The 20,865-nt window shown below is 51.2% G+C and overlaps 11 protein-coding genes across 11 annotated transcripts; 6 read left to right on the plus strand and 5 right to left on the minus strand.

Moving 5' to 3' along the window:
- Window positions 1-495: 495 nt before the first annotated feature.
- M406DRAFT_261577 (uncharacterized protein) lies at window positions 496-6,476 on the plus strand (the record flags this gene model as incomplete). The annotated part of the gene is made up of 9 exons (XM_040917451.1): window positions 496-842; window positions 923-1,229; window positions 1,306-2,326; window positions 2,396-2,478; window positions 2,570-3,081; window positions 3,163-4,016; window positions 4,127-5,142; window positions 5,205-6,081; window positions 6,166-6,476. 9 exons carry the CDS (start codon window positions 496-498, stop codon window positions 6,474-6,476), a joined length of 5,328 nt encoding a protein of 1,775 aa, XP_040773977.1.
- Window positions 6,477-6,917: 441 nt separating this feature from the next.
- Window positions 6,918-7,340, minus strand: M406DRAFT_261576 (DUF1772-domain-containing protein; the record flags this gene model as incomplete). Its single annotated transcript, XM_040917450.1, has 1 exon — window positions 6,918-7,340. One exon carries the CDS (start codon window positions 7,338-7,340, stop codon window positions 6,918-6,920), a length of 423 nt encoding a protein of 140 aa, XP_040773978.1.
- Window positions 7,341-7,854: 514 nt separating this feature from the next.
- On the plus strand, window positions 7,855-8,371 carry M406DRAFT_73658 (uncharacterized protein; the record flags this gene model as incomplete). Its single annotated transcript, XM_040925642.1, has 2 exons — window positions 7,855-8,049; window positions 8,105-8,371. 2 exons carry the CDS (start codon window positions 7,855-7,857, stop codon window positions 8,369-8,371), a joined length of 462 nt encoding a protein of 153 aa, XP_040773979.1.
- A 407-nt stretch (window positions 8,372-8,778) lies between these two features.
- M406DRAFT_292619 (putative NAD-dependent epimerase/dehydratase) lies at window positions 8,779-9,654 on the minus strand (the record flags this gene model as incomplete). Its single annotated transcript, XM_040919040.1, has 1 exon — window positions 8,779-9,654. One exon carries the CDS (start codon window positions 9,652-9,654, stop codon window positions 8,863-8,865), a length of 792 nt encoding a protein of 263 aa, XP_040773980.1. The 3' UTR covers window positions 8,779-8,862.
- Window positions 9,655-10,346: 692 nt separating this feature from the next.
- Window positions 10,347-12,158, plus strand: M406DRAFT_260953 (cytochrome P450; the record flags this gene model as incomplete). The annotated part of the gene is made up of 4 exons (XM_040917407.1): window positions 10,347-10,979; window positions 11,050-11,649; window positions 11,717-11,864; window positions 11,953-12,158. The coding sequence occupies 4 exons, from the start codon at window positions 10,347-10,349 to the stop codon at window positions 12,156-12,158; spliced, it is 1,587 nt and encodes a 528-aa protein (XP_040773981.1).
- Window positions 12,159-12,669: 511 nt separating this feature from the next.
- On the minus strand, window positions 12,670-14,031 carry M406DRAFT_356898 (putative short chain dehydrogenase/reductase). The gene is made up of 4 exons (XM_040923551.1): window positions 13,889-14,031; window positions 13,727-13,826; window positions 13,045-13,637; window positions 12,670-12,944 (listed from the first exon to the last, which is right to left on the minus strand). Exons 2-4 carry the CDS (start codon window positions 13,758-13,760, stop codon window positions 12,789-12,791), a joined length of 783 nt encoding a protein of 260 aa, XP_040773982.1. The 5' UTR covers window positions 13,761-13,826; window positions 13,889-14,031; the 3' UTR covers window positions 12,670-12,788.
- Window positions 14,032-14,823: 792 nt separating this feature from the next.
- On the plus strand, window positions 14,824-16,245 carry M406DRAFT_261933 (uncharacterized protein; the record flags this gene model as incomplete). Its single annotated transcript, XM_040917478.1, has 2 exons — window positions 14,824-15,393; window positions 15,568-16,245. Coding segments are annotated over 2 exons (1,248 nt in total), but the record flags the coding sequence as incomplete, so codon positions are not given.
- Window positions 16,246-16,961: 716 nt separating this feature from the next.
- On the plus strand, window positions 16,962-17,180 carry M406DRAFT_261797 (uncharacterized protein; the record flags this gene model as incomplete). Its single annotated transcript, XM_040917467.1, has 1 exon — window positions 16,962-17,180. A coding segment is annotated over one exon (219 nt), but the record flags the coding sequence as incomplete, so codon positions are not given.
- Window positions 17,181-17,198: 18 nt separating this feature from the next.
- On the plus strand, window positions 17,199-18,578 carry M406DRAFT_73663 (uncharacterized protein; the record flags this gene model as incomplete). The annotated part of the gene is made up of 1 exon (XM_040925643.1): window positions 17,199-18,578. One exon carries the CDS (start codon window positions 17,199-17,201, stop codon window positions 18,576-18,578), a length of 1,380 nt encoding a protein of 459 aa, XP_040773985.1.
- A 604-nt stretch (window positions 18,579-19,182) lies between these two features.
- M406DRAFT_356899 (uncharacterized protein) lies at window positions 19,183-19,649 on the minus strand. The gene is made up of 2 exons (XM_040923552.1): window positions 19,243-19,649; window positions 19,183-19,208 (listed from the first exon to the last, which is right to left on the minus strand). The coding sequence occupies exon 1, from the start codon at window positions 19,640-19,642 to the stop codon at window positions 19,283-19,285; it is 360 nt and encodes a 119-aa protein (XP_040773986.1). The 5' UTR covers window positions 19,643-19,649; the 3' UTR covers window positions 19,183-19,208; window positions 19,243-19,282.
- Window positions 19,650-19,695: 46 nt separating this feature from the next.
- M406DRAFT_356900 (Metallo-hydrolase/oxidoreductase) lies at window positions 19,696-20,511 on the minus strand (the record flags this gene model as incomplete). The annotated part of the gene is made up of 2 exons (XM_040923553.1): window positions 20,181-20,511; window positions 19,696-20,086 (listed from the first exon to the last, which is right to left on the minus strand). Coding segments are annotated over exons 1-2 (567 nt in total), but the record flags the coding sequence as incomplete, so codon positions are not given.
- Between the last annotated feature and the right edge of the window lie 354 nt (window positions 20,512-20,865).

Consider the following 20,865-nt stretch of genomic DNA (forward strand, 5'->3'; position numbering starts at 1 on the left):
ATAGACTTGTCACACGTCTCAAGTCTTACTAAGTCCTTCAACAAATGTGAACGGAGTGTCGCGTAACTACTTCTGAATGCTTTCAATGGTTGTTGTCAAGATGCCCGAAAATCATTGTTCGGACATGCATCTCCGTAATAGTACAGAGATCATTGCGGCCCCGGTCTCCGAGAATCTTTGCATTGTAATTCTGACGACCGTCCCCCCCCCCCCCCCATTAGTGTTCTCGGTTGATTGCTTATCGAGGCTGACAGACTGCTGACAGGTTCTCTTCCGATGCTTCTCTATGCCGGTAATCCTGACCGGTGTAAGTATTACTGGCTCACCTCGGGCATCGAATAGTGACCCCGACAGCCACATGCGGGCTTGAATTAAAGACACATAGGCAGAGGTGAAGAGAGGTGAAGAAGAAAAAGAGAGAAAGACAAAACGTACACAAGACCACAATGTAAATCTAGAACAACCTATAACTTCTACCATATCTTGTCAGTCGCCATGGTGATTCATACACCTACTACGACAGACAGTGACGGCGCTGACTCCAAGATGAGGCTCACTTACTTCAGCAATGAATTTCCCAGAGACGACCTGCAGGACGTCTTTCGAAAAATTCACCTGCTCGCCAAGTCTAAGGGACATGTCATCCTTGCTCGCTTCATCGACGAGGCCACGCTCGCTCTCCGCGACGAGATCCGTCAACTCCAACCAGCCTTGCGTGACACAATTCCACCCTTTGAAAGTGTGCTGGACTTCGTCGACTTTACCGGTATCCGCAAAGGACCTCTCTGTGGCTCGGTAGATGGCGTTCTTCTATGTGTGCTTGAGTTGGGCATACTCATAGGGTCAGTAAATTCTGCGCTCACTGGACTGTATGGTCACTTGGTTATCAACCGTGAAAACAAAGCTGAAGAATAGCCCACAGCTATCATGAGACTTCTAACCATGAGGCTTCTCTTGAAAATCTCGGAGGCTCTGTGGCCGGGCTGGGGATTGGTCTGCTGGCTGCGGCGGCCACGTCCCTGGCAACCACCATATCAGAATTGCCTCAAACCGGCGCAGAAGCCATTCGCCTGGCCTTCCGGCTGGGCGTTCTTGTGCAAGAGGTTTCACACAATCTGCACGCCAGTTCCTGGGCAGATGGAGGGCCACTGGATTCGTGGGCTTACGTTCTTCCGAACGCCAATGCGGATGAAGTGCAACATGAGCTCGATATCGTTCAGGACAGACAGGTGAGTAACCCCGAATTGCCTCAATGTATTAAGCATTGTCCACTAATGAACTTTTCCTTCTTTTGGGAATGTTCAGGACACACCCGCGTCTAGTAAGGTCTTCTTAAGTGCCCTTGGCCAAGCCTCGGTGACCATCAGCGGACCCCCAGCCAGACTCAGTGCTCTGTTTCTCACGGCCGACTTCTTTCGTGACCGAAAGCATATTGCGTTGCCTGTTTACGGTGGCCTCTGCCATGCCAAGCATATATACACCCAGGAAAACGTCGATTCTGTCATTGAGACCGCATCGATAAAACTGCTGCAAGATATTGTGTTGCCACGCAGTCAACTCTACTCGACAGCCACGGGGAAGCCGTTCCCTGCCAAGTCTGCTCACGACCTCTTCAGACAGGTCGTTGAAGAGATCCTCACACAGCAGATCAAATGGGACAAAGTTGTCAAGAGCTTAGCCCAACACGCACGCGACTTGGAGGTGTCTCAATTTCAGGTTCTTGTCTTCCGCATGTCGTTACCAGCCAAGGATATCATGACAGCCATGGAAGAGACCCCCAACCTAACCGCCACACAAGAAGAGCTGATGCCCTGGATCCACGACCAGACAAAAGCGTTGGCAGCAGACAACATAACCACCCCAACAACCAAGATCGCCATCGTGGGCATGTCGTGCAGAATGCCAGGTGGTGCAGACAGCACCGAAAAGTTCTGGGAACTCCTTGAGAGCGGCACCGAGGTCTCGAGGAAGATCCCTGCCGACCGTTTCGACGTGGATTCGCACGTCGACCCTGCTGGCAAGCGGCTCAACACCAGCCACACGCCCTATGGCTGTTTCATTGACGAGCCGGGCTTATTCGATGCGCCCTTCTTCAATATGTCCCCACGCGAGGCCCAGCAGACGGATCCCATGCAAAGGCTAGCTCTTGTTACGGCGTATGAGGCCCTGGAGCGGGCTGGCTATGTTGCGAATCGGACTGCGGCTACTAAGTTGGAGCGGATCGGGACGTTCTATGGTCAGGCTAGCGACGATTATCGGGAGGTCAATACTGGGCAGGAGATCAGTACTTATTTCATCCCGGGAGGTTGTCGTGCATTTGGTCCTGGTAAGTGTTGTCCAAGCTGAGAAGCTTTTTCTCTCTCTGGTGTATTTGAAGCCTGATCAGGAACTGCAGGACGCATCAATTACTTCTTCAAGTTTGCTGGACCCAGCTACAGCATTGACACCGCATGCTCGTCTAGTCTAGCCACTATCCAGGTATGTGCTCATTCTCCTCCTTCATTTTTTTTATATAAGAGAGTCTTGACGTCCATACGTAACTGAACATCGATATTTTCCACCTTATCAGGTCGCATGCACTGCCCTTCAAAGCGGAGAGCTTGATACTGCCGTCGTCGGAGGCGTCAACATTCTCACCAACTCCGACGCTTTCGCAGGACTTAGCCACGGCCATTTCCTATCCAAGACGCCGGGAGCATGCAAGACCTGGGATGCAGACGCTGATGGCTATTGCCGAGCAGACGCTGTTGCATCTGTTGTCATGAAAAGGCTCGACGATGCTGTCGCGGACAATGATAGGATCTTGGGCGTGATTCTTGGGTCGGCAACAAATCATTCTGCCCAAGCTGTCTCCATCACGCATCCTCATGCAGGTCACCAAGAGTATCTATCGAGGCTCGTGCTGCGTCGCGCTGGTGTGGACCCGATGGATGTCTCATATGTCGAACTCCACGGCACTGGAACGCAGGCTGGTGATGCCGAGGAGATTCAGTCCGTCTCGCAGGTCTTTGCACCTCTTCCCAGTCGTCGGAGCGACAAGAGGCCTCTGCATTTGGGAGCCGTCAAAGCCAATGTCGGACAGTATGTAACCTCTTTCCTCCCATGCTGACGTCCACACTTTGCCCTCACCTCCTTAGAAGTGACTCGACTGACTCCAAACAGTAGCGAGGCAGCTGCGGGAGTCACTGCACTGGTCAAAGTACTCCTGATGATGCAGAACAATGCGATTCCCCCACACGTTGGCATTCGAAATGCCATCAACCCCAAGGTACAGCAAGAAGTGGAAAAGCGCAACATCAGTATCGCGTTCGAACGAACCGAGTGGGCTCGAAACGGCGGCAAGAAGCGGATTGCGGTCGTGAATAACTTCAGCGCTGCTGGAGGCAACACGACTATTCTCGTAGAAGATGCCCCTCCAGAGACATCTCTGGTTAGTCTAGCTTCCGATCCACGAGCAGCACATATCATTTCGGTGTCCGCGAAAAGCAAGCTATCCCTCAAGGGAAACATCGAGAGACTGCGCGACTTTCTGGACAACAACCCGAACTTATCAGTAGCCGATCTGTCTTATACGACGACAGCACGCCGATACAGTCACAATAACCGCGTTGCCTTTGCTGCTGCGACTGTTTCTGAGGTGCAGAAAAAGCTCCAGTCTGCGCTGGCCAACATCGACTCGCATAAGGCAATTCCATCCTCTGGCCCTCCACCAATCGTGTTTGCTTTCACAGGCCAAGGCGCGTCTTACAAGTCGTTTAACCTCCAACTCTTCCACGGCTTCCCCGACTTCCGCTCGCACATTGCGCATCTGGATGCACTTGCACAGAGCCAAGGGTTTCCCTCGTTCATCCCAGTTTTGGACGGCAGCCATGCTCAGGATCATGCTCACTCCCCTGTTGTCACTCAGCTGGCTTTGGTGTGTAACGAGATAGCTCTGGCCAAGTTTTGGGCTGGTTTGGGAGTCAAGCCTGACGTGGTCATTGGCCACAGCCTGGGCGAATATGCAGCACTTCACGGTGAGTATTCTCATGCCGTCGTTTGAAAATTGATTCTTTTGGTTTCCTTCTCTGTCTTTTATCCGTTCCCCTCTTCTCAGTATAGCTCGCTGACCTTGCAATTTTCAAAGTGGCGGGCGTGCTCTCAGCAAGTGACACTATCTACCTTGTCGGCAAACGTGCTCAGATGCTTCAACAGAAATGTCGAATAGGCAGTCACAAGATGGTCGCCATACGAGCATCTGTCACCAACATTCGTGAAGTCACCGAGGGCAAAGACTTCTCCTATGACATCGCATGCATCAACGGCCCTAACGACACTGTGATCAGTGGTCCAACTTCCGAGATAGACCGCATGGGACGTACCTTGGACGAGGCCGGCCTGAAGCAAATACCTCTCGACGTGGCCTTTGCTTTCCATTCTTCTCAGATGGATCCCATCCTTGATGACTTCGAGGTCATGGCCAGTCGCGGTGTGGTCTTTCAGCCTCCACAACTCCCGATCGTCTCTCCCCTCCTGGGCAAAGTAATTTTCGACGACAAGTCGATTGATGCTACTTACTTCCGCCGGGCAACTCGTGAAACGGTGAATTTCCTCTCTGCTCTGCATGCTGCTCACGAGATTGGTGCTATAGAGGAAGATATGGCCTGGGTGGAGATTGGGCCTCACCCGGTTTGTTTGGGCTTCGTCAAAAGTTCACTCTCCAAAGCCAGCGTCGCGGTCCCGTCTTTTAGAAGAGGGGAGGACAACTGGACAACCCTGGCACACAGTTTGTCTGCCTTACACTGCGCTGGAGTGAAGATCGACTGGAATGCTTTGCATTCGCCTTTCGAGAAGAACCTTCGTCTCTTGGATTTGCCCACTTACGCCTGGAACAACAAGACGCATTGGATTCAATACAAGGGGAACTGGGCCCTGACAAAAGGAAACACGTTCTACGATGAGGAGAAGAAACTCGCGGCTGGGAATGCCTTGCCTGTAGCTCTCCCTGTGTCGAACCTGAGCACTTCCTCGGTACAGCGGGTCATCTACGAAGATGTGCAAGGCAGTCGGGGGACTGTGACGATACAGTCTGATCTGTCCCAACCCGGGTTGCGTGCAGCGGCATGGGGCCATAAGATGAACAACTGTGGTGTTGTCACAAGCGTGAGCTCAACTTCCTTACCAACTTCTCTCAATGAATGATGATTCATTAACAGTCTCTGCAGTCTATTCATGCCGATATTGCATACACTATCGGAACCTACCTGTACAGGAAATTCTTTCCAGGCAGTGAAGTGCACATGAACGTCTCCAACCTAGAAGTCCTCAAAGGCCTTGTTGCCAACAGCAAACCCGAGCAACCTCAGCTCTTCCAAGTCACAGCCACAACCGCAGACATCGCCACCGGGCAGGTCGAGCTGTCATGGGCCAATGTACATCCCGACGGCACAGTAGATGACCCTTTCGCAAGTGCGACCCTCATCTACGGCGATACCAACGAATGGCTCGACACATGGACTTCAGCAGCCCATCTGGTCCAAGGCCGTATCGCAGACCTTGAACAACTGGCGCAGGACGGCATCGCGAACCGCTTCACTCGCAACATGGCCTATTTGCTGTTCGCAAACAATCTGGTCGACTATGCTGACAAGTACCGCGGAATGCACGCTGTCGTGCTCCATGGCCTTGAGGCCTTTGCCGATGTCGAGCTGTCGACAGAGCGAGGTGGTACCTGGACCGTTCCGCCGCATTTCATCGACAGTGTCTGTCATCTAGCCGGCTTCATCATGAACGTCTCTGACAATCTCGATACCAAAAATCACTTCAGTGTGACTCCTGGGTGGCGCTCTCTTCGTCTTGCACGGCCTCTTCTGGCCGGCGCCAGGTATCGGTCCTATGTCAAGATGATTCCCACGCGTCAGGATCCGAATGTCTATCTAGGCGATGTATACGTTCTCCAGGATCATGCGATCATCGGCATGATGGGGGGCATCCAGTTCCGTCGCTATCCTCGTATCTTGCTCAGCCGCTTTTTCTCGGCGCCTGACGACGCAACAGCTCCGCCAGTGGCCACGTCTGCACCTGCAAAGCCTTCCAGAGCCAGTCAGCAGCAAGTTGCCATAACTGAGAAGAAGCCAACCGTCGTCCCTCCTCAGGTAGCACCGAAGCCGGCAGCTGTTCCGACAGTATCAGTCTCAGTGGCACCAGCCCTGACACCTGAGCAATCCTCGAACAACAACAGCAACGGCGCACGTGCCGAATCTGAACTGACAACGACGACCAAAGCCCTACAGATCATCGCTGATGAGGCGGCCGTGGATGCATCCGAGCTCGTCGACGATGCGAGCTTCGCCAACCTTGGCATTGATTCGCTCATGAGTCTGGTGATCTCGGAGAAGTTCCGGGAGCAGCTTGGTATCACGGTCTCTGGAAGTCTGTTCCTCGAGTACCCGAGTATCGGGGAGCTGCGAAGCTGGCTGCAGGAGTACTACAGTTAGGCAGCTAGAAGACGTTTATAGAGCAAATTACTTGCGTACACGAATGAACAGTATGATTTTCAGAAATTTGCATACTGAATGCTGTATGAGTCTTGACATGCTTTTTATGGGGAACGAATGGAAGTATTGTGTTGAACAGTTCTCTCTCATTTCTTTAGTCCTTATTTTCCCCAGCTGGGGATACAGACGAAGCAATAGCGTGATCAACCTGCCTTCAATTCCTCGAGTGAGAAGATCATGTACCATGGCTCTATCGAGGGTTGGACCACGAAATCTCGAGACATATCATGAAAGCTGCCATCTACTTGGTACAATTGGCACGGAGTCTAGACAATGTATTCGTCTGTATGGAAGTACATCCTTACAGTCACTTTCACTTTGCTTCCATTCTGTCCACTTTCGGGATTCTCTCCTCTGAGCGTGGCTCCAGCGTCAATGGTATCACCAAAACAAACCCACGGCTCCAACCACAGCACCAACGAGAGGGAAAATGCACCTGGCCCCATGCAACCACCACCATGATGTTACCAGATCCCGGACTTCTGCTATATCCACAGTAACTGGATCCACCTGGCTCAGAGACTGCAGGTTAAATAGTCTATCATTCGTAGGTGCCATGACAACCCATGTGAACGGCACCATGACGACCGTGATGGCCCCAGCCAGTGCAGGCACTCGCCACGACTTTCTGGCACTACGCCTTGAAGCTGTGATGAAGCCGTAGAGAACACAGGTGGCCACCGATATGCTTGGCATAACCAAGTGCCCATAGTGGTACATCCTAGCCCATTGGCTGACGAGATGAGGGCCGTCGGAATCCGTATCTAGCAGGACGGGTACTGTAATCAGACACAGTGATGCCATGGCTCCTGGAGGCAGAATTAGCTTAGACGCAAGAGGACAGTTGCCTGCTGAAATGGTAGATCTCACCGGAGAGGAAACTGCCCGCTATGACAGCGGTGGTCTGACTGTCAATGCCAGACATGGTGCTGATCGGAGCAATGTCGATGACAGGGTAAAAAGACTGTTGATGTGTTTGTCTCGCACCGTTGGAAAATGCGATGATGGTGAGGATTGGGTATCAGAATACGTCCTGTCAAGCTGAATAAAGGAGACCTTTTCTAAGAGGGCTGCACTGCTTACGGCCTCGGGGATACGGAGAGCGATGATGGTGAGACCGTCGTCTTACCGTGTTCGGCATCAATCTGATGCCCGAGGAAACATCGGGGAAATTCCTTGCAAGGCGGCATACACAAATAAAATGAGCATCAATAAATGATACCAACCGATCTTGCTCGAAGATGCCATTATTAGAGACATCTCATCGGTGTGACTGATTCTGTTCAAGACGCTCTCATCTGTCTTCATCGCCTCCATCATGACTGTCCAGACCGAGAACGAAATTCCACCTGCTCCGACGGGCTTGGAAGGGACGCACTTCCTGTGCCTGACCATCTGCGGTTACCGTCTTCCTGGGATGACCGAGGAAGCTTACAGACACCACATGACAAAGGTCCAGGCTCCCATGACGCAGGACCTGATGGTGAAGTATGGTGTTAAGCGGTGGAGCATGGTCAGTCGATGATTTTATTTGAAATGATTACCGTAAAGCACAACTAACGATTTAGATTCACAACAATACCGAGTCTCGCACGCTCATGAGGCGATTGTTCGATCACGATATGCGGAACTTGGCCGATTTTGATTGCTTTAGCCAAGTCGTTTTCAAGAGTGTGGATGACTACAAGAGGATGCAGCAAGATCCGTGGTTCCAGGAGAAATTGGCTCCCGATCACAAGAACTTTGCGGACATCAAGCGGAGCATCATGACGCTCGGCTGGATCACAGAATTTATCAGGGAAGGAGAGGTAGTGGATGGCATTGTAGACTTCTGAGAGGGGGGCTCATGCTGAAGAGGTTGTAGGGTCTCGCCTCAGTGCTATGCTCTTGGATATCGTTGGACCGACGATGGCAATATGTATATAATGACAACTTCTAGAATGAAAACTGCATTTCACGTTGAACTAAGACTCTTTTCTATCTACTTAAAAGGATATTTTAAGTGTTTTTCATGGAATTTTGAATGATCAACCGTATACATTTCTCAAGTAAGTAGCAACGATGTCTATGGAAAACGACGCCCAAAACTGATCTTTGCATTTTGAAGGTCTTCGAAGAATATTCCCGTTCTCATGAAGGAAAGCAGTTGAAAACATTCGAAAGCAACCAGGCTTTAAAAGCTAGCGAGGTTTCCGAAAGAATCATGAGGTTAACGTGATCGAATTGTAGGTAGCTTTTTTGAAGAGACATAGAATCAAGTTCTTGAATTACTCAAGTCTTGAGGACGAAAGAAAATCTGCAGGCAAAAGCTACCTATTTATGACTTCTATCCGTACATTGGAAGATATCTATGAAGCCATGGGAAGTAATGTCTTAACAGGCCCGTGATTATAACCATCGGCGTTCCCTTAGGAAACTTTGCACTTGTCCCCCGAACTTTATGAACAACACCAACATTCCTCCCAACATACTTCCCGCTTTCATCGCGAACAGCCTCAATCATGCCAGCGGATAGATCCAAATAGCTGATAAAGCTTTCCTCGTCATCAAAGCTCAACTCGTGTCCCTGGGCAACGTCCACCGCGAGACCGCCCGGCTTGATGAAAATCGTCTGGAGCCAGTCGCTCTGCTGACGCAAGAAGGTCTCGGCGACTCGGAGGTCGTCGTAGACAAAAGATGCTGCCTTCAGCATGACGGGGCGGAACCACCACGGCATGTCATGGGCGAGATGGTCGTCGATGGTGGCCGAGCTCAGCAGGACGAGCTTGGGCACCTTGAAGTTGGTGATGCCCTCTTCTGCACGGAGACGGTGCAGTGCCTCTACCACAATGCGTGCAGTGTCCTGTGCGAGACTGCAACCTGGAAGATTGTCGTTGCAGGTGACAACGAGGAAGACAGCTTGGGTTCCTCGGATGCAGTCGGCTATCAACGATACATCGTGAACGCTGCCGTCGAAGATTTTGACTTGTTTGCTGTCGATGACCTCTGGTAGGACATTGTATAGCTTGGTTCTGTTGCGGCAGTAGGCGTGAATTGTATTGGATGGAGATTGAAGTAAATTTTGCACGAGGGCTTTGCCACAATTGCCCGTGGCCCCTAGAATAGCATAGGTGCTCATGATTGGAATTTCTGAGCAGTCATTCACCCCAGGCTTTGGACTATGTTGATGCCTATGATGAAGTGAGGTCGAGGACAGCCAATTTTCTACATAATTAATATGAAGGCAGAAATGAACAATCACATGATGGTGGACAAATTGGGCTCAAATTGAACAAGACGGAACCCAAGTGCTATTACTTCACTTCCCTACAACTCCGATTTGATGTATCGATCATGAACAATGATGTTGTGCTAGACCCTCGTTCCGACTGCCGAGATCCATGAATTCCTTTGGCACTTTGTTTGCTGTTGTAGCTGGTGTCTGGTCGTTCGGTTTAGGGGTCACGCACGGCTTACGAGAGCAGCGACTAGGTGCATGTACGATCGGAGGCCGATATTCCCATCCGTAGTCTTGGGTTACGGAACATCCCTGCGGCAATCTCTTCACGGAGTGTCGAATAACTTATCGCCGCAGTTTTGAAACCGAATCTGTCCGTCAATCTCCGGAGATAGTTCCTTTGGAGCCACGAGAACAGGAATTTCTTCGTACTTTGGTGTCCCACCCTGCCACACGGTTTGGGCCAGCTCTGATGTGAGTCCATTCAATATTGCCTGCAATACGCATATGAGAGTATTCATCACATTCACCCTTCCTCTGTGTGTTCCCAATACCTGTACCACGAAACTTTTGCACAGAGACGCCAGCCAGCCATGGGCATCACCGTGCTTTGGGGCTCAAACGTGCCCCTGGCTCTAGGCGCCATCATTTTCATCGTAACCATCAGTTGCATTCTCATCAAGTCATCATGGAGTCTGGGAATCCCTGCTCCATTCTTGGCCAGATACACAAAATTGTGGTATGCCTGGCACATCCATCACGACGATCTTCACTGGGCCAACATTGAGCTGCATAGAAGGAAAGGCGAGTACAAAATCCTACCTAACTATGAAGTGTTTCTTTCTAAACAGTGCAAGCATGCTGACTATTATACAGGCAAAATCGTCCAAGTCATGCCAGGCTACTTCATAATTGATGATCCAGAAGCCCACAAGGTCGTATACGGTCTTGGAAACGCATGGTTGAAAGGAGAATTCTACGACGCATGGAAGGTTGGGGCAGACCCAAATCACAACAACCTGTTCGCCACGAGAAATCCAGCTCAGCATTCCGAGATGCGCCGCAAAGTAGCCTCTATGTACTCCATGACCTCTATGGTCTCATACGAGCCATATGTAGACCTTTGCATTGAGCTGCTTGTTGCGCAACTGGAGGAGAGCGCTACGACTATTAATGTGGGGGCATGGTTGCAGTACTTTGCTTTTGATGCCATCTCCATGATTACAGTGAGCCACTTTCTGAGCCCGAATCTTGGTGGCAGGTACGCACAGCGAGCTGACAGCTGGAGAAAAACAGTTCGGACAGAGAATGGGCTTCCTTGACAAGGGGAGTGATGTGGAGAACATGATTGAAAATCTGAATTTCGACCATATGATGCTCACATATGCCAGCCTCTACCCCTGGACAACGCCCTATGTGAGAATGTTATCCAGTCTCATCTCAGGACCCAAGATTCATTTCTTTATGCGCTTCGCCTCGGAGAAGATCACCGCGGCGCGCCAGGAGACACAGGATCTACCAGCAGACGGTCCAGCGTACATGGTACGCAAGTTCCTAGACGCCCAGCGCAAAGAGGGCAAGAAAGGAATGACAGACTGGGACGTCTCCGCCAATGCTGGCGCCAATATCGGTGCTGGGAGCGACACCACCGCCATCGCATTGACCTCGATTGTTTACTATGTGTACCGCGACGCTCGCGTCCTCGGACGCCTGCGGCAAGAAATTTCTGGAAGTGAGCTCTCTGGGCGACCTACTTTCCAAGACACCCAGAAACTTCCGTACATGCAGGCAGTCATCAAAGAAGCAGTGCGTGTTCAGCCTGGGGTTGGACTCCCATTGTGGCGTGAGGTTCCCAAAGGGGGCGCAGTTGTATGTGGACAGTTTTTCCCAGAACGAGTAAGTTGCCCGCTTAATTGCCATTATCTTCTTCTCAGTTATGCGCACGACTCACTCCTTGCCTCAGGTCAATATTGGCGTCAACCCTTGGGTGCCTCACCACAACAAAGAGGTGTTTGGTGTAGACGCCGATGAGTTCAGACCCGAGCGCTGGCTTGAGGCCTCAAGCGAGAAACTTGCCAAGATGGAACAAAGCATGGTACACTTTGGTTTAGGTAAGACTTGGAACATTCAGTTGCTTCTTGTCATAGTACTGGTCAATACTATGATCTGGCAATGCTAACATAACGGACATAAAATCAGGATCTAGGACTTGCATTGGCAAAAATGTCTCGTTGCTGGAGATCAACAAACTCATTCCAGTGCTTGTACGAAACTTCGATTTGTCTTTTTGTGATAAGCACGGCGACCCGGAGAATCGCGATTATGTTCCTGTGAGAAATAAGTGGTTCATCAAGGTTCCGCAACTCTATGCGAGGGTCACTAAAAGAGGCGCCGTTGGAAAGTAAGGACTGCATTTTTACGAAGATAGTGGAGTGTATCCCTTCGACCATAGAATAGTCTCCAATTAGCGATCTTAGTCGAATGCAAAAGTGTCACAAATGATGTATGCTCGATTCATATTTGATACCTAGGTACGCACGGGTTGATCCCTCAGCTGATTCTCTGAGTAATACCTACTTATGTAGGTAAGTACTTTGCTCCCTAGCTTCTGTAGCCCTTGTATCGTTTCTCGCAATAATTGACTCAGACCAGTCTGAACACTCGCATTGCCCTATCTCTTCTTAGTAGGGAAAACAGTCACCCTGGGCAGCTTGCCTTGGACACATTTCTGCCTCCAGGTTTCCTAAACTAGGTACAGGAACCCTCATCCTGTTGTCTTCACCGGTTACTCGTCATCTTGTTTTTCTGTCTTACTCTGCTACGAGGTATTAATTTGTGTATCACTCAGCGGAGAGCAGGCACAATATTACGATCATACTAAGGACTGCGGTTCCGAACCACATTCCTCTTTCTTTTCAACAGAGAATGAGGGGGGTAAAGTTCAGTGTCTGAAGCTTTAGTAAAAGCAAGCCATCTGGCGCGCTTAGGTACTTAATGCTAGTAAAAAGGACCGGTAAGTGTTGCCGTGATCAACATCACCAAGGAAGAATTCCGCCATCCAAGTCTACCATGCCATTCTTCTCAAGATCAGCGTCCCTCTTTCCCGCGATGACATCCACTAGTGCCTCAGCAGCATCTCTGGCCGGCCTGGCGCCATGCTCGATCCGCGTCTGCCGGCCTTTTTCTCCGGTCTGAGCGGGAATCATCGCTGTCAGCAAAGGTGATCTGAGACACGCTCCAGTGCCGAGAGTTCCGAGGGTGGGGATGTAGCATGTCAAGACTGTCACTTACGAGGTTGGTTACACAGAAGCCAGGGTTGAAGGCGCAGACCTTGCAGCCCCATTCCTTGTACGAGTATCTCTGACACGCGGCCAGCATATTCAGGGCAGACTTGCTGGCACGGTAGTGCTCACCTGGTATGGCAGCGCCCGGGTTGGTAGGGTCCAGCTTTCTCGTGATGGAGCCCTGGTCGGAGGAGACGTTGATGACCAGGGGGTTTGCCGATTTCTGAAGAAGAGGCTCGAGCGCGTCGGTCAGGAGCCAGGGGCCGAAGACGTTGGTCTCGAAGGTCGTCCGCAGGAGCTCGATCTTGGCCATGGGCTGTTGACTGGGGATGATGAGGATGGCGGCATTGTTGACCAGCACGTCCAGACGGCCAAACTCCTTCTCGATATGCTCCTTTGCAGCTTCGATGGACTGGGCGTCCGTGACGTCAAGCTGCAGCACCGAGATGGGGCTCTTCAGGGAGTCGCCATGGGAAGCCTTCACCTCCTGCAGTGCCTTGTTTCCCTTGTCTACGGTGCGGGCGCAGAGGATAATGTGGTAGTCTGGCGATGCCTGCGACAGACAGACTACGGTTTCTAGTCCGATGCCGCTATTGGCTCCTGTTGAGAAAAGGCGAGGTAAACTCTGTTTAGATTCTGAATCGGGATCTCCCCGCGTATACTTGGCAGCGGATTCTGTGGCGGCTTACCTGTGATAAGCACAATCTTCTTGTCGGGCGCCATTGTGGAGGACGGTCGTAAGTAGTATGCAAGATTAAGCTTTTTTTCTTTTTGGAATGGAGATGGTGACTGAGCTTGTGTGTCAGACAAAGGGGCCAATAATTGTGAGCGTGGGCAGGTTCGATTTGTACTTGAAAACAAAGCGGTCTTAAGGAACAGCAGAGGCCGAGTCTCTCCGTCTCTTGTTGGGCGAGACGGACGTCGTGCAACGCACCAATTTCAGCGGCAGGTATGATCGGCGATTGGAAAAAAGAGAACACCGAATGTAAGCAAACAGCTGTCAAGGGAGAAGAAAGAAAGAAACAGACGGGGGGAAAAAATCATATAGCAGGCTACTGCGTCACTTCCATTGCAATTACACGGTATAAATATTGTCGAGACTTAATTAATATCTTCAGCTCATCCATAATCCCCAAAGTAGATTAGTCCTATATGAATTAAGAACATCTCCCTTTTTTTCCTAGTATTGATGGGAAAAAATGCATGTGTAAAAAGTTCTGGAACCGCAACGTAAGAGCGGTCTCCGAAGTCAATAGTACTAGAATTATGTATTTCATCTTAAACCGCCATTGATGATAAATATCAGCCTTCCTTGCACCCGTCTAGTGCTGATCTGCCGGGTCCCAAAGCCACATTTTTGTTGACACACCGGTTTACCCCCCCCCCCCCTCTCTTCACAAGCACCAACTGACCCGTGGTACGACCGCTTGCCCATCATGGGAAGCTTGGAGCAGTTCGATACCTGCAGTAGCAGACTCGATGCAGCCATCAAAACATTGTCTGAATATTTCCATAGTGGCAACTACAATCCTGACGCTTCGACATCAGGTCTGCCCATCCCCTCTTCGGCCTCGTTGAAAGTACATACTGCAAGACGTACAGTCTTGCGTAGTATCGATCGTCTGCAGGCCCTACTCACGGATTCCGAGGCCCTCCTTCAGCGACTCTCCTACCAAGTATGCAAAGCCAAGTCTCATCCCCGTCATGTTGGGTAATAATACATACCCTGCGTCTGTGATCTGATTTGCTAATAAGGAATCGAATCGCGGCGTCTTTTTTTTACTAGAGCCAGCTCCTCTCTTGTCTGAAGTGGTTGGGGGATTTTCAGATCTTGGCATGCATCCCGCTGACCGGCAGCGTACCCGTTAAGGACGTGGCTGATCTGGTCGGTGTCGATGAGGCCGAGATGACGAGCGTTGTGCGCATGACGGCATCAGCAGGCTTCTTGCAAGAGCCTCAGCCAGGCCACATCGGCCACACGGCCCTCTCGTCCCCGTTCGTAACTCAGCTCTTCTATCTGGACGCCATCATGTTCCTGGGTGAGACCGCCGCCCCTGCGTCCCTGCAGATGGCCAAAGCATCCCGGCTTCGGGGACGACAGGCGGATGCGGACTGGTGGCCGTCTGCCGAGTCCGAGTCTGCCGGACCATCATCGGCATCCGAGATGCGGACAACCACTGCATTTGGTCTTGCTTTTGACACCGAGCAGACGTTCGAGGAGGTTTGCGCGGCTCGTCCGAAGCTGCAGAGACAGTGGCCTGCGTTCCTTCGGTGTATTGGCGACACAGATGAGAACATGACTCAAGTTCTTGCGCGGCTCGACTGGCCTAGCCAGGGCAAGGTGCGCATCGTCGATGTGAGTTTATGATCCTCCTCTTCCTACTTCTCTTCTTCCTATCACAGATAGAAGGCTCCAACACATCCACCCTCAGTACACAGGAGTGGATCTTGATCCCTGTCTGCTCTTACCAAAAAGGATACGACAGTGATACAATACTGATATCGCGAGACCTGCTTCGGTGATAATTAGGTTGGTGCTCAAAGCACAAGTGCGGCACAGGCGCTGGCAGGACTGTTCCCTACCTTGCACTTTGTAGTACAGCTTACTGAGACGACGACGACAAGGAGCCCGCCGTTACCCGCAGCCGCCGCTAATACAACTACTTCTTCCACTGGTGCTGCTGGGGACGCAATACAAGCGGGTCGTATTATCATCCATCAGAGGCAAGCGCCTGGCGGTGAGCAACCAATCAAAGATGCAGACGTCTATCTGCTGCGGCTACCATCTCGAAACCCCCATGCAGGAGGCGCACCGGGGGCGGCGTATGCGGCGTACATCATGTCAGAGCTACGAGCGCACCTCTCAATCCTTCGTGAACATCCGGCTGCCCTTTTCGTTCTGGCGCTTCGCTGCATTCCTCAATGTGCTTCCTTTTCCTCTTGGTTGTCGTCGTCGGCGTCGTCGTCGTCGTCGTCGTTGCTCCCCGCAGATGTCGACTCGCTGGCCCGCGTGCGGGAGCTGCTACGGATACAGCTGACAGGGTACCCGAGTGTCGTCGACGTTGCAGAGTTGGTGGGAGAGATCCAGCGGATAGGGGATGACGTGGGAAGGCTATCCGTTGTGAAGAAGTTGCAGGCGAGCAATAGCGCAACAGTGGCTGTGGGAATAAGGTATCAGTATAACCAGGTAGACCACTCAATGGATTAGCAACTACACGTAATAGGAAATAGAGCATTCAACGATTTCTTCTTCGTAGCATTACTAAGTGGATCTTCATTACTCTGATGATCTGAAACAGGGCGAAAAGTCCAGTCTGACAGCCACCCCGCCACCTCAAGCTGCATGACAGATCTTGTAGGTGAGACTTTGGATAATAGTTGGATTTGATATCGAACTCCTTGCTCAATGCCAAGCACCTATGGTGAGTCTCGAACCTCGTACTGTTCCCACCCATGGTTGTACAAGGCAAGCACAGGTTATGAATAATACCATGCTTTCCTATCTGCCCCTCTGTAAGCACCATCGCATTCTGACTGTTCCATATATTGTTCTGTACAAGGACGTCATCAATGTTGTTTACAAGGCTCCTTGTACGGGGATTGTCCGAACTGACCTATTATTTCAAGCAAACTGATCTATAAGCATGAGAAATGTTCAAGTACCTAGTAGTCGACGACTCAAGTAGACCTTACTCACCTTCATCACTGATTACTATTACATTTATTAGGGCCTTTGCCCACCCAACCCCTTGAAGGAAGATGACGAACTGGCCCTTTCAGCCAGGGCTTAGAGGACTACCTAATATTATTCTTCATCACAACAACATCATCCATCATCCATCCTCCAAGCCACCTGTGTAGTATGGTAATAGTTCAGGTTCGCAGCAAAAAGGAAAAAGAAAAGAAAAAAAAGGTGTCGAAGCCATGCCCACCCCCAGTCCCAAGCCACCAACCATCACGATTCCTTCTTTTTCTTCTTCTCCATCATCATCTTCTTCATTACACAAAGCACCAGCGCTGCCCAAGCTGCGGGACAGCTGTCGCAGCTGCGCCACAGCCAAACTGAAATGCAGCAAAGAAAAGCCAACATGCGCACGGTGTGCCAAACGAGGACGCTTGTGCGAATACCTAGTCAGCCGACGAGCCGGTCGTACACACTCCATGTCGGCCAGCAGCAGAACAATAGCAGGCGACGGACCACCCTTCACTTCCCCGTCCTCTGCTACCTCTGCAAGGGGCCACCACCACCGCTGGCCTGTGGCGGCGCCGGGGCCGGAAGATGTACCACCATCATCGCCAGGAGGCATCGCTGTCACGTCGCCTGCCGCCACCACCACCACCACCTCCTCCTCCTCCCAAATCAATCACCAACCCACACTTTCACCTAGTCGACAGGATGTTTTCCCGAACCTGCCCCTGACACAACCACTACACCATTTGACGGCGCCAAATGGCTTATTCTCCGGGCTCGACGACATGTTCAGCTTTCCTATGCCGTTAGAAATATTCGCTGGTTCAAGCATGGATCCTAATCCCGCAGAGTTCGAGCTCCTAGACCAGGACGCCCTCGACGCCTTTATAAACTCTCACACTACCACCGATGATTCTGCTGGACTGGAAAGCCATGCATCCGATAGCGGGACGACACTGGTGATGGGCAATGGCAGCATGTTTGACACGGCATCACAGGTGCAGTCCCACATCGAGATGCAGACTCCTCAAGACAGCTGTAACACCACGTTGCTGTCGGAACCAGACGTGCCGCAGGCCCTGATGGGAGGAGGAGCAGAAGACTGCTCGTCAGGCTCATGCCTCCAGCGCATGCTCTCGATCATCCAGAAGCTCTCTCATACGCAACAGCCGCCCATTGAACGTGCAGAGAAATATGGTTATGGTCCCAAGTTTGACGACCACAGTTACCGCCACTTGCTCTCTGCCGAGTCCATCATCGCCCACAACAGGCCGGTCCTCGACACGGTGGCTGATATCCTCCAGTGCTCGTGTTCTCAGGACAGCCACCTGCTGGTCCTCATCACATTAACTCTCTTCAAGGCCCTGACCTGGTATGCGGCCGCAGCCAGCGGAAAGAACGAGATACTAAAGAACCAGACGTGTCCGAAGGACTCTAGCCCAGCAGCGCCTTCGCCCACTAGCGGCCTTGTCGCTAGCACTGCGGCGGCAACGGGATACGGCACGCCGTCCTCAGTAGGCATCTCTGAGCAGCAGCACCTGGCCGGCCACCAGGAATATGATCGGGATCGTATGGCCTCCCAGCTGGTCCTGAGCGAGCTCTCTCGAATGCAGGGGATCGTGAAGACCCTATCACAAAATCTGGCGGTGTTGAGGCACAGATCAGACGGCGGAGGAGGCCGTGCTGTGAATGAGAAAAACGTAGATCAAAGAGCTGGAGGGGCTTATCATAGTACTAGCAGTACTACAATTACCTTCTCATTTGCTCTGTTCGAGCAGCTCGAGGTCGACCTCCGGCGGCGTCTTCGTGGGCTGTCGGCTGAGATTATGGAAAGGTTGCGGCACGTATGAGTTGATCCGGGGCTCCTGCTTTGTCTGTCCAATGCAATAGTATGTAGGGCCCTTTGATAGCAATGAAAGCATCAATTATAGAGACGATGTTTGGCTCTTCCCCCTCCCCCTTTTTTTTCTTCTCCTTTCCTTTCTCCATCATACGAAGAGGTCATTGGCGGAGCTGCGATGCTCTATCAAAAATTGAAGCCTCCCATTTGAAAAGACAGTCTGTAAGCAATACGTGTTCTCGCCCTGATCTACGTTCTACATCTATACATGCCTATTCTGCATCGATATATGCTTCAAATGCTCTAAGCCAGCACGGTCGACCGCAGCCTCCTTCGCTATTATATCGTCTGATCCACGGCTTATCAACCTAGATATTGGAAATGTATGTCTCGGCTATCATGTCCGTGAGCTTAACAGTGCTTGGCTGGCTATGGAGGCACCATTTGCTGATTCGCATTCAGTGGAGAATTCGAACATGTTCAACTTGACAAGCTTCAAGCTCCCGCTCGGCTTGTTTGAATTAACTTGAGGGATCAGAAGACAAGACATCATATCAATTCAAAGGTCAATGACAGCAGATGGATATGGAACGCCCTGCTAGGAAACAACTTCTGCACGACGAGGCTGCGCCTTTGAATAGTAAATCAATCTAGAAATCATCATTCTACAAACTGACATTGATGGCAGTAAAGGAAATATTTTCCATGCTCTAATTAGACACGAATCTCAATAGGCTGTATGCCATACCATCTCTTCTGTCCACCTCTCACCTCAAACGCCACCTTGCCATCTTGCGAAAGCTTCTTCAGGACTTCTTCCGTGAACGGCTCCACCGCCATGCTCCTGACCTGCGCATCAAGCTTCTCACCATGCATCGCGCTCACAAGCTGTTGCACCGTCACGCTAGCCTTCCCTCTACCACTTCCTGTCTGAAGCTTCAGCTTAGCCAGCGTCTGCAGGATGCGTGTCTCCCTCTTGACCTTGGATGCCAGCTCCCACTCAATCTTACCCTCCAGGTCCTGAACCACCATGCCATGTGCCGGATAGCCCACTGCACAAGCATGCTTCTTCATCACGCGCAGCGACTCCATCCAGGTGCTCAGGTGCTCCACTGCCGCGGTGCCGTGCCCGAGCACGTTATCCCCCGTGAACATGGCATTCTCCTCGTCGAGAACGAAGCACATGTGGTCGTGTGAGTGGCCTGGTGCGTGCACTGCGCGGACTGTGGCGCCCTGGACCTGGAAGACCTGGCCATCGGTGATGGGCCGCTGGGAACGGCTGGGCGTGTGCTTATATATAGCGTCGGACAGGTGAGGATACATTCGAAGGAGATCAGGAACGCCACCCGTGTGGTCTCCGTGCCAGTGTGTGAGCAGGACGGCGGAGAGTGTGATTCCCGAGGATGCGAGGGTGGACGAGATGAGCCTTGCCCATTCTGGTATGCCCTGGCCTGTGTCGATGAGGAGCCTCTGATCTCCTGTCCCTACTATGTACGTGTTTGTCCCCTGGAGTGTGAACTGCTCGTGCTTTAGCGATTATCCAAAATACGTCTCTGATCGTCCGGACCCACAAAGAAAAAGGAAAGGATTGAAAAAAGGAAAGAGACCTCACCTTCCCAGCATTCTGGCCGAGTACACGCAATACACGAGGGCTGATCTGTTCAACATCTGCTATTTCTGGTAGGACTGAGAGTTGGCCCTCAAGATAATCTTCAAAAGCACAGATGTTCAAAGCTTTGTTGATCTGCTTGTATCCACCCCTGCGCTTCGGGTCCACGGGGTCAGACATTGTGCGTGAAGACGGTGGAATGATGATAATTGCAACGATAGACGATACTTCATTCTTTCTCTCGCTCCGTCGAATTTTCTCTATTAAAGTTGCCGAGGCCTTGTTCGATACACAACCTTGAGAAAAAAAATCCCCCACATCTTTCAATAATTTAGGGATGACTGCTTTCTACAGCAGGAACACTGGGTCCCGGAGCCCGAATGGCTCTCGTCTGATTTCGAAAGGAATCGGTATTGGTAATCTTCATATGTCTCAAGTTGAGCCTCGTGGTTATGTGAGATGACTATTGTCTTGTACCACAATTTGAACGTAATGATCATAGCGAGAGGTGGATCTTCGGATTCCGATGCCTCGTATTCGAAAGATGAGGAATGCACATAATCGGGTAACGATGACTAGTAATCAATTGAGTGACTAAATGCTTACTGTACACAGATGAGATGCCGTCACCCCGGGTGATCCAGACACAGACCGAGTTGAAGTTCCAAGGCCGGCTCGATGATCGGCC

The sequence above is a fragment of the Cryphonectria parasitica genome, assembly GCF_011745365.1.
Source record: "Cryphonectria parasitica EP155 unplaced genomic scaffold M406scaffold_6, whole genome shotgun sequence".
NCBI classification, from domain to species: Eukaryota; Fungi; Ascomycota; class Sordariomycetes; order Diaporthales; family Cryphonectriaceae; genus Cryphonectria; species Cryphonectria parasitica.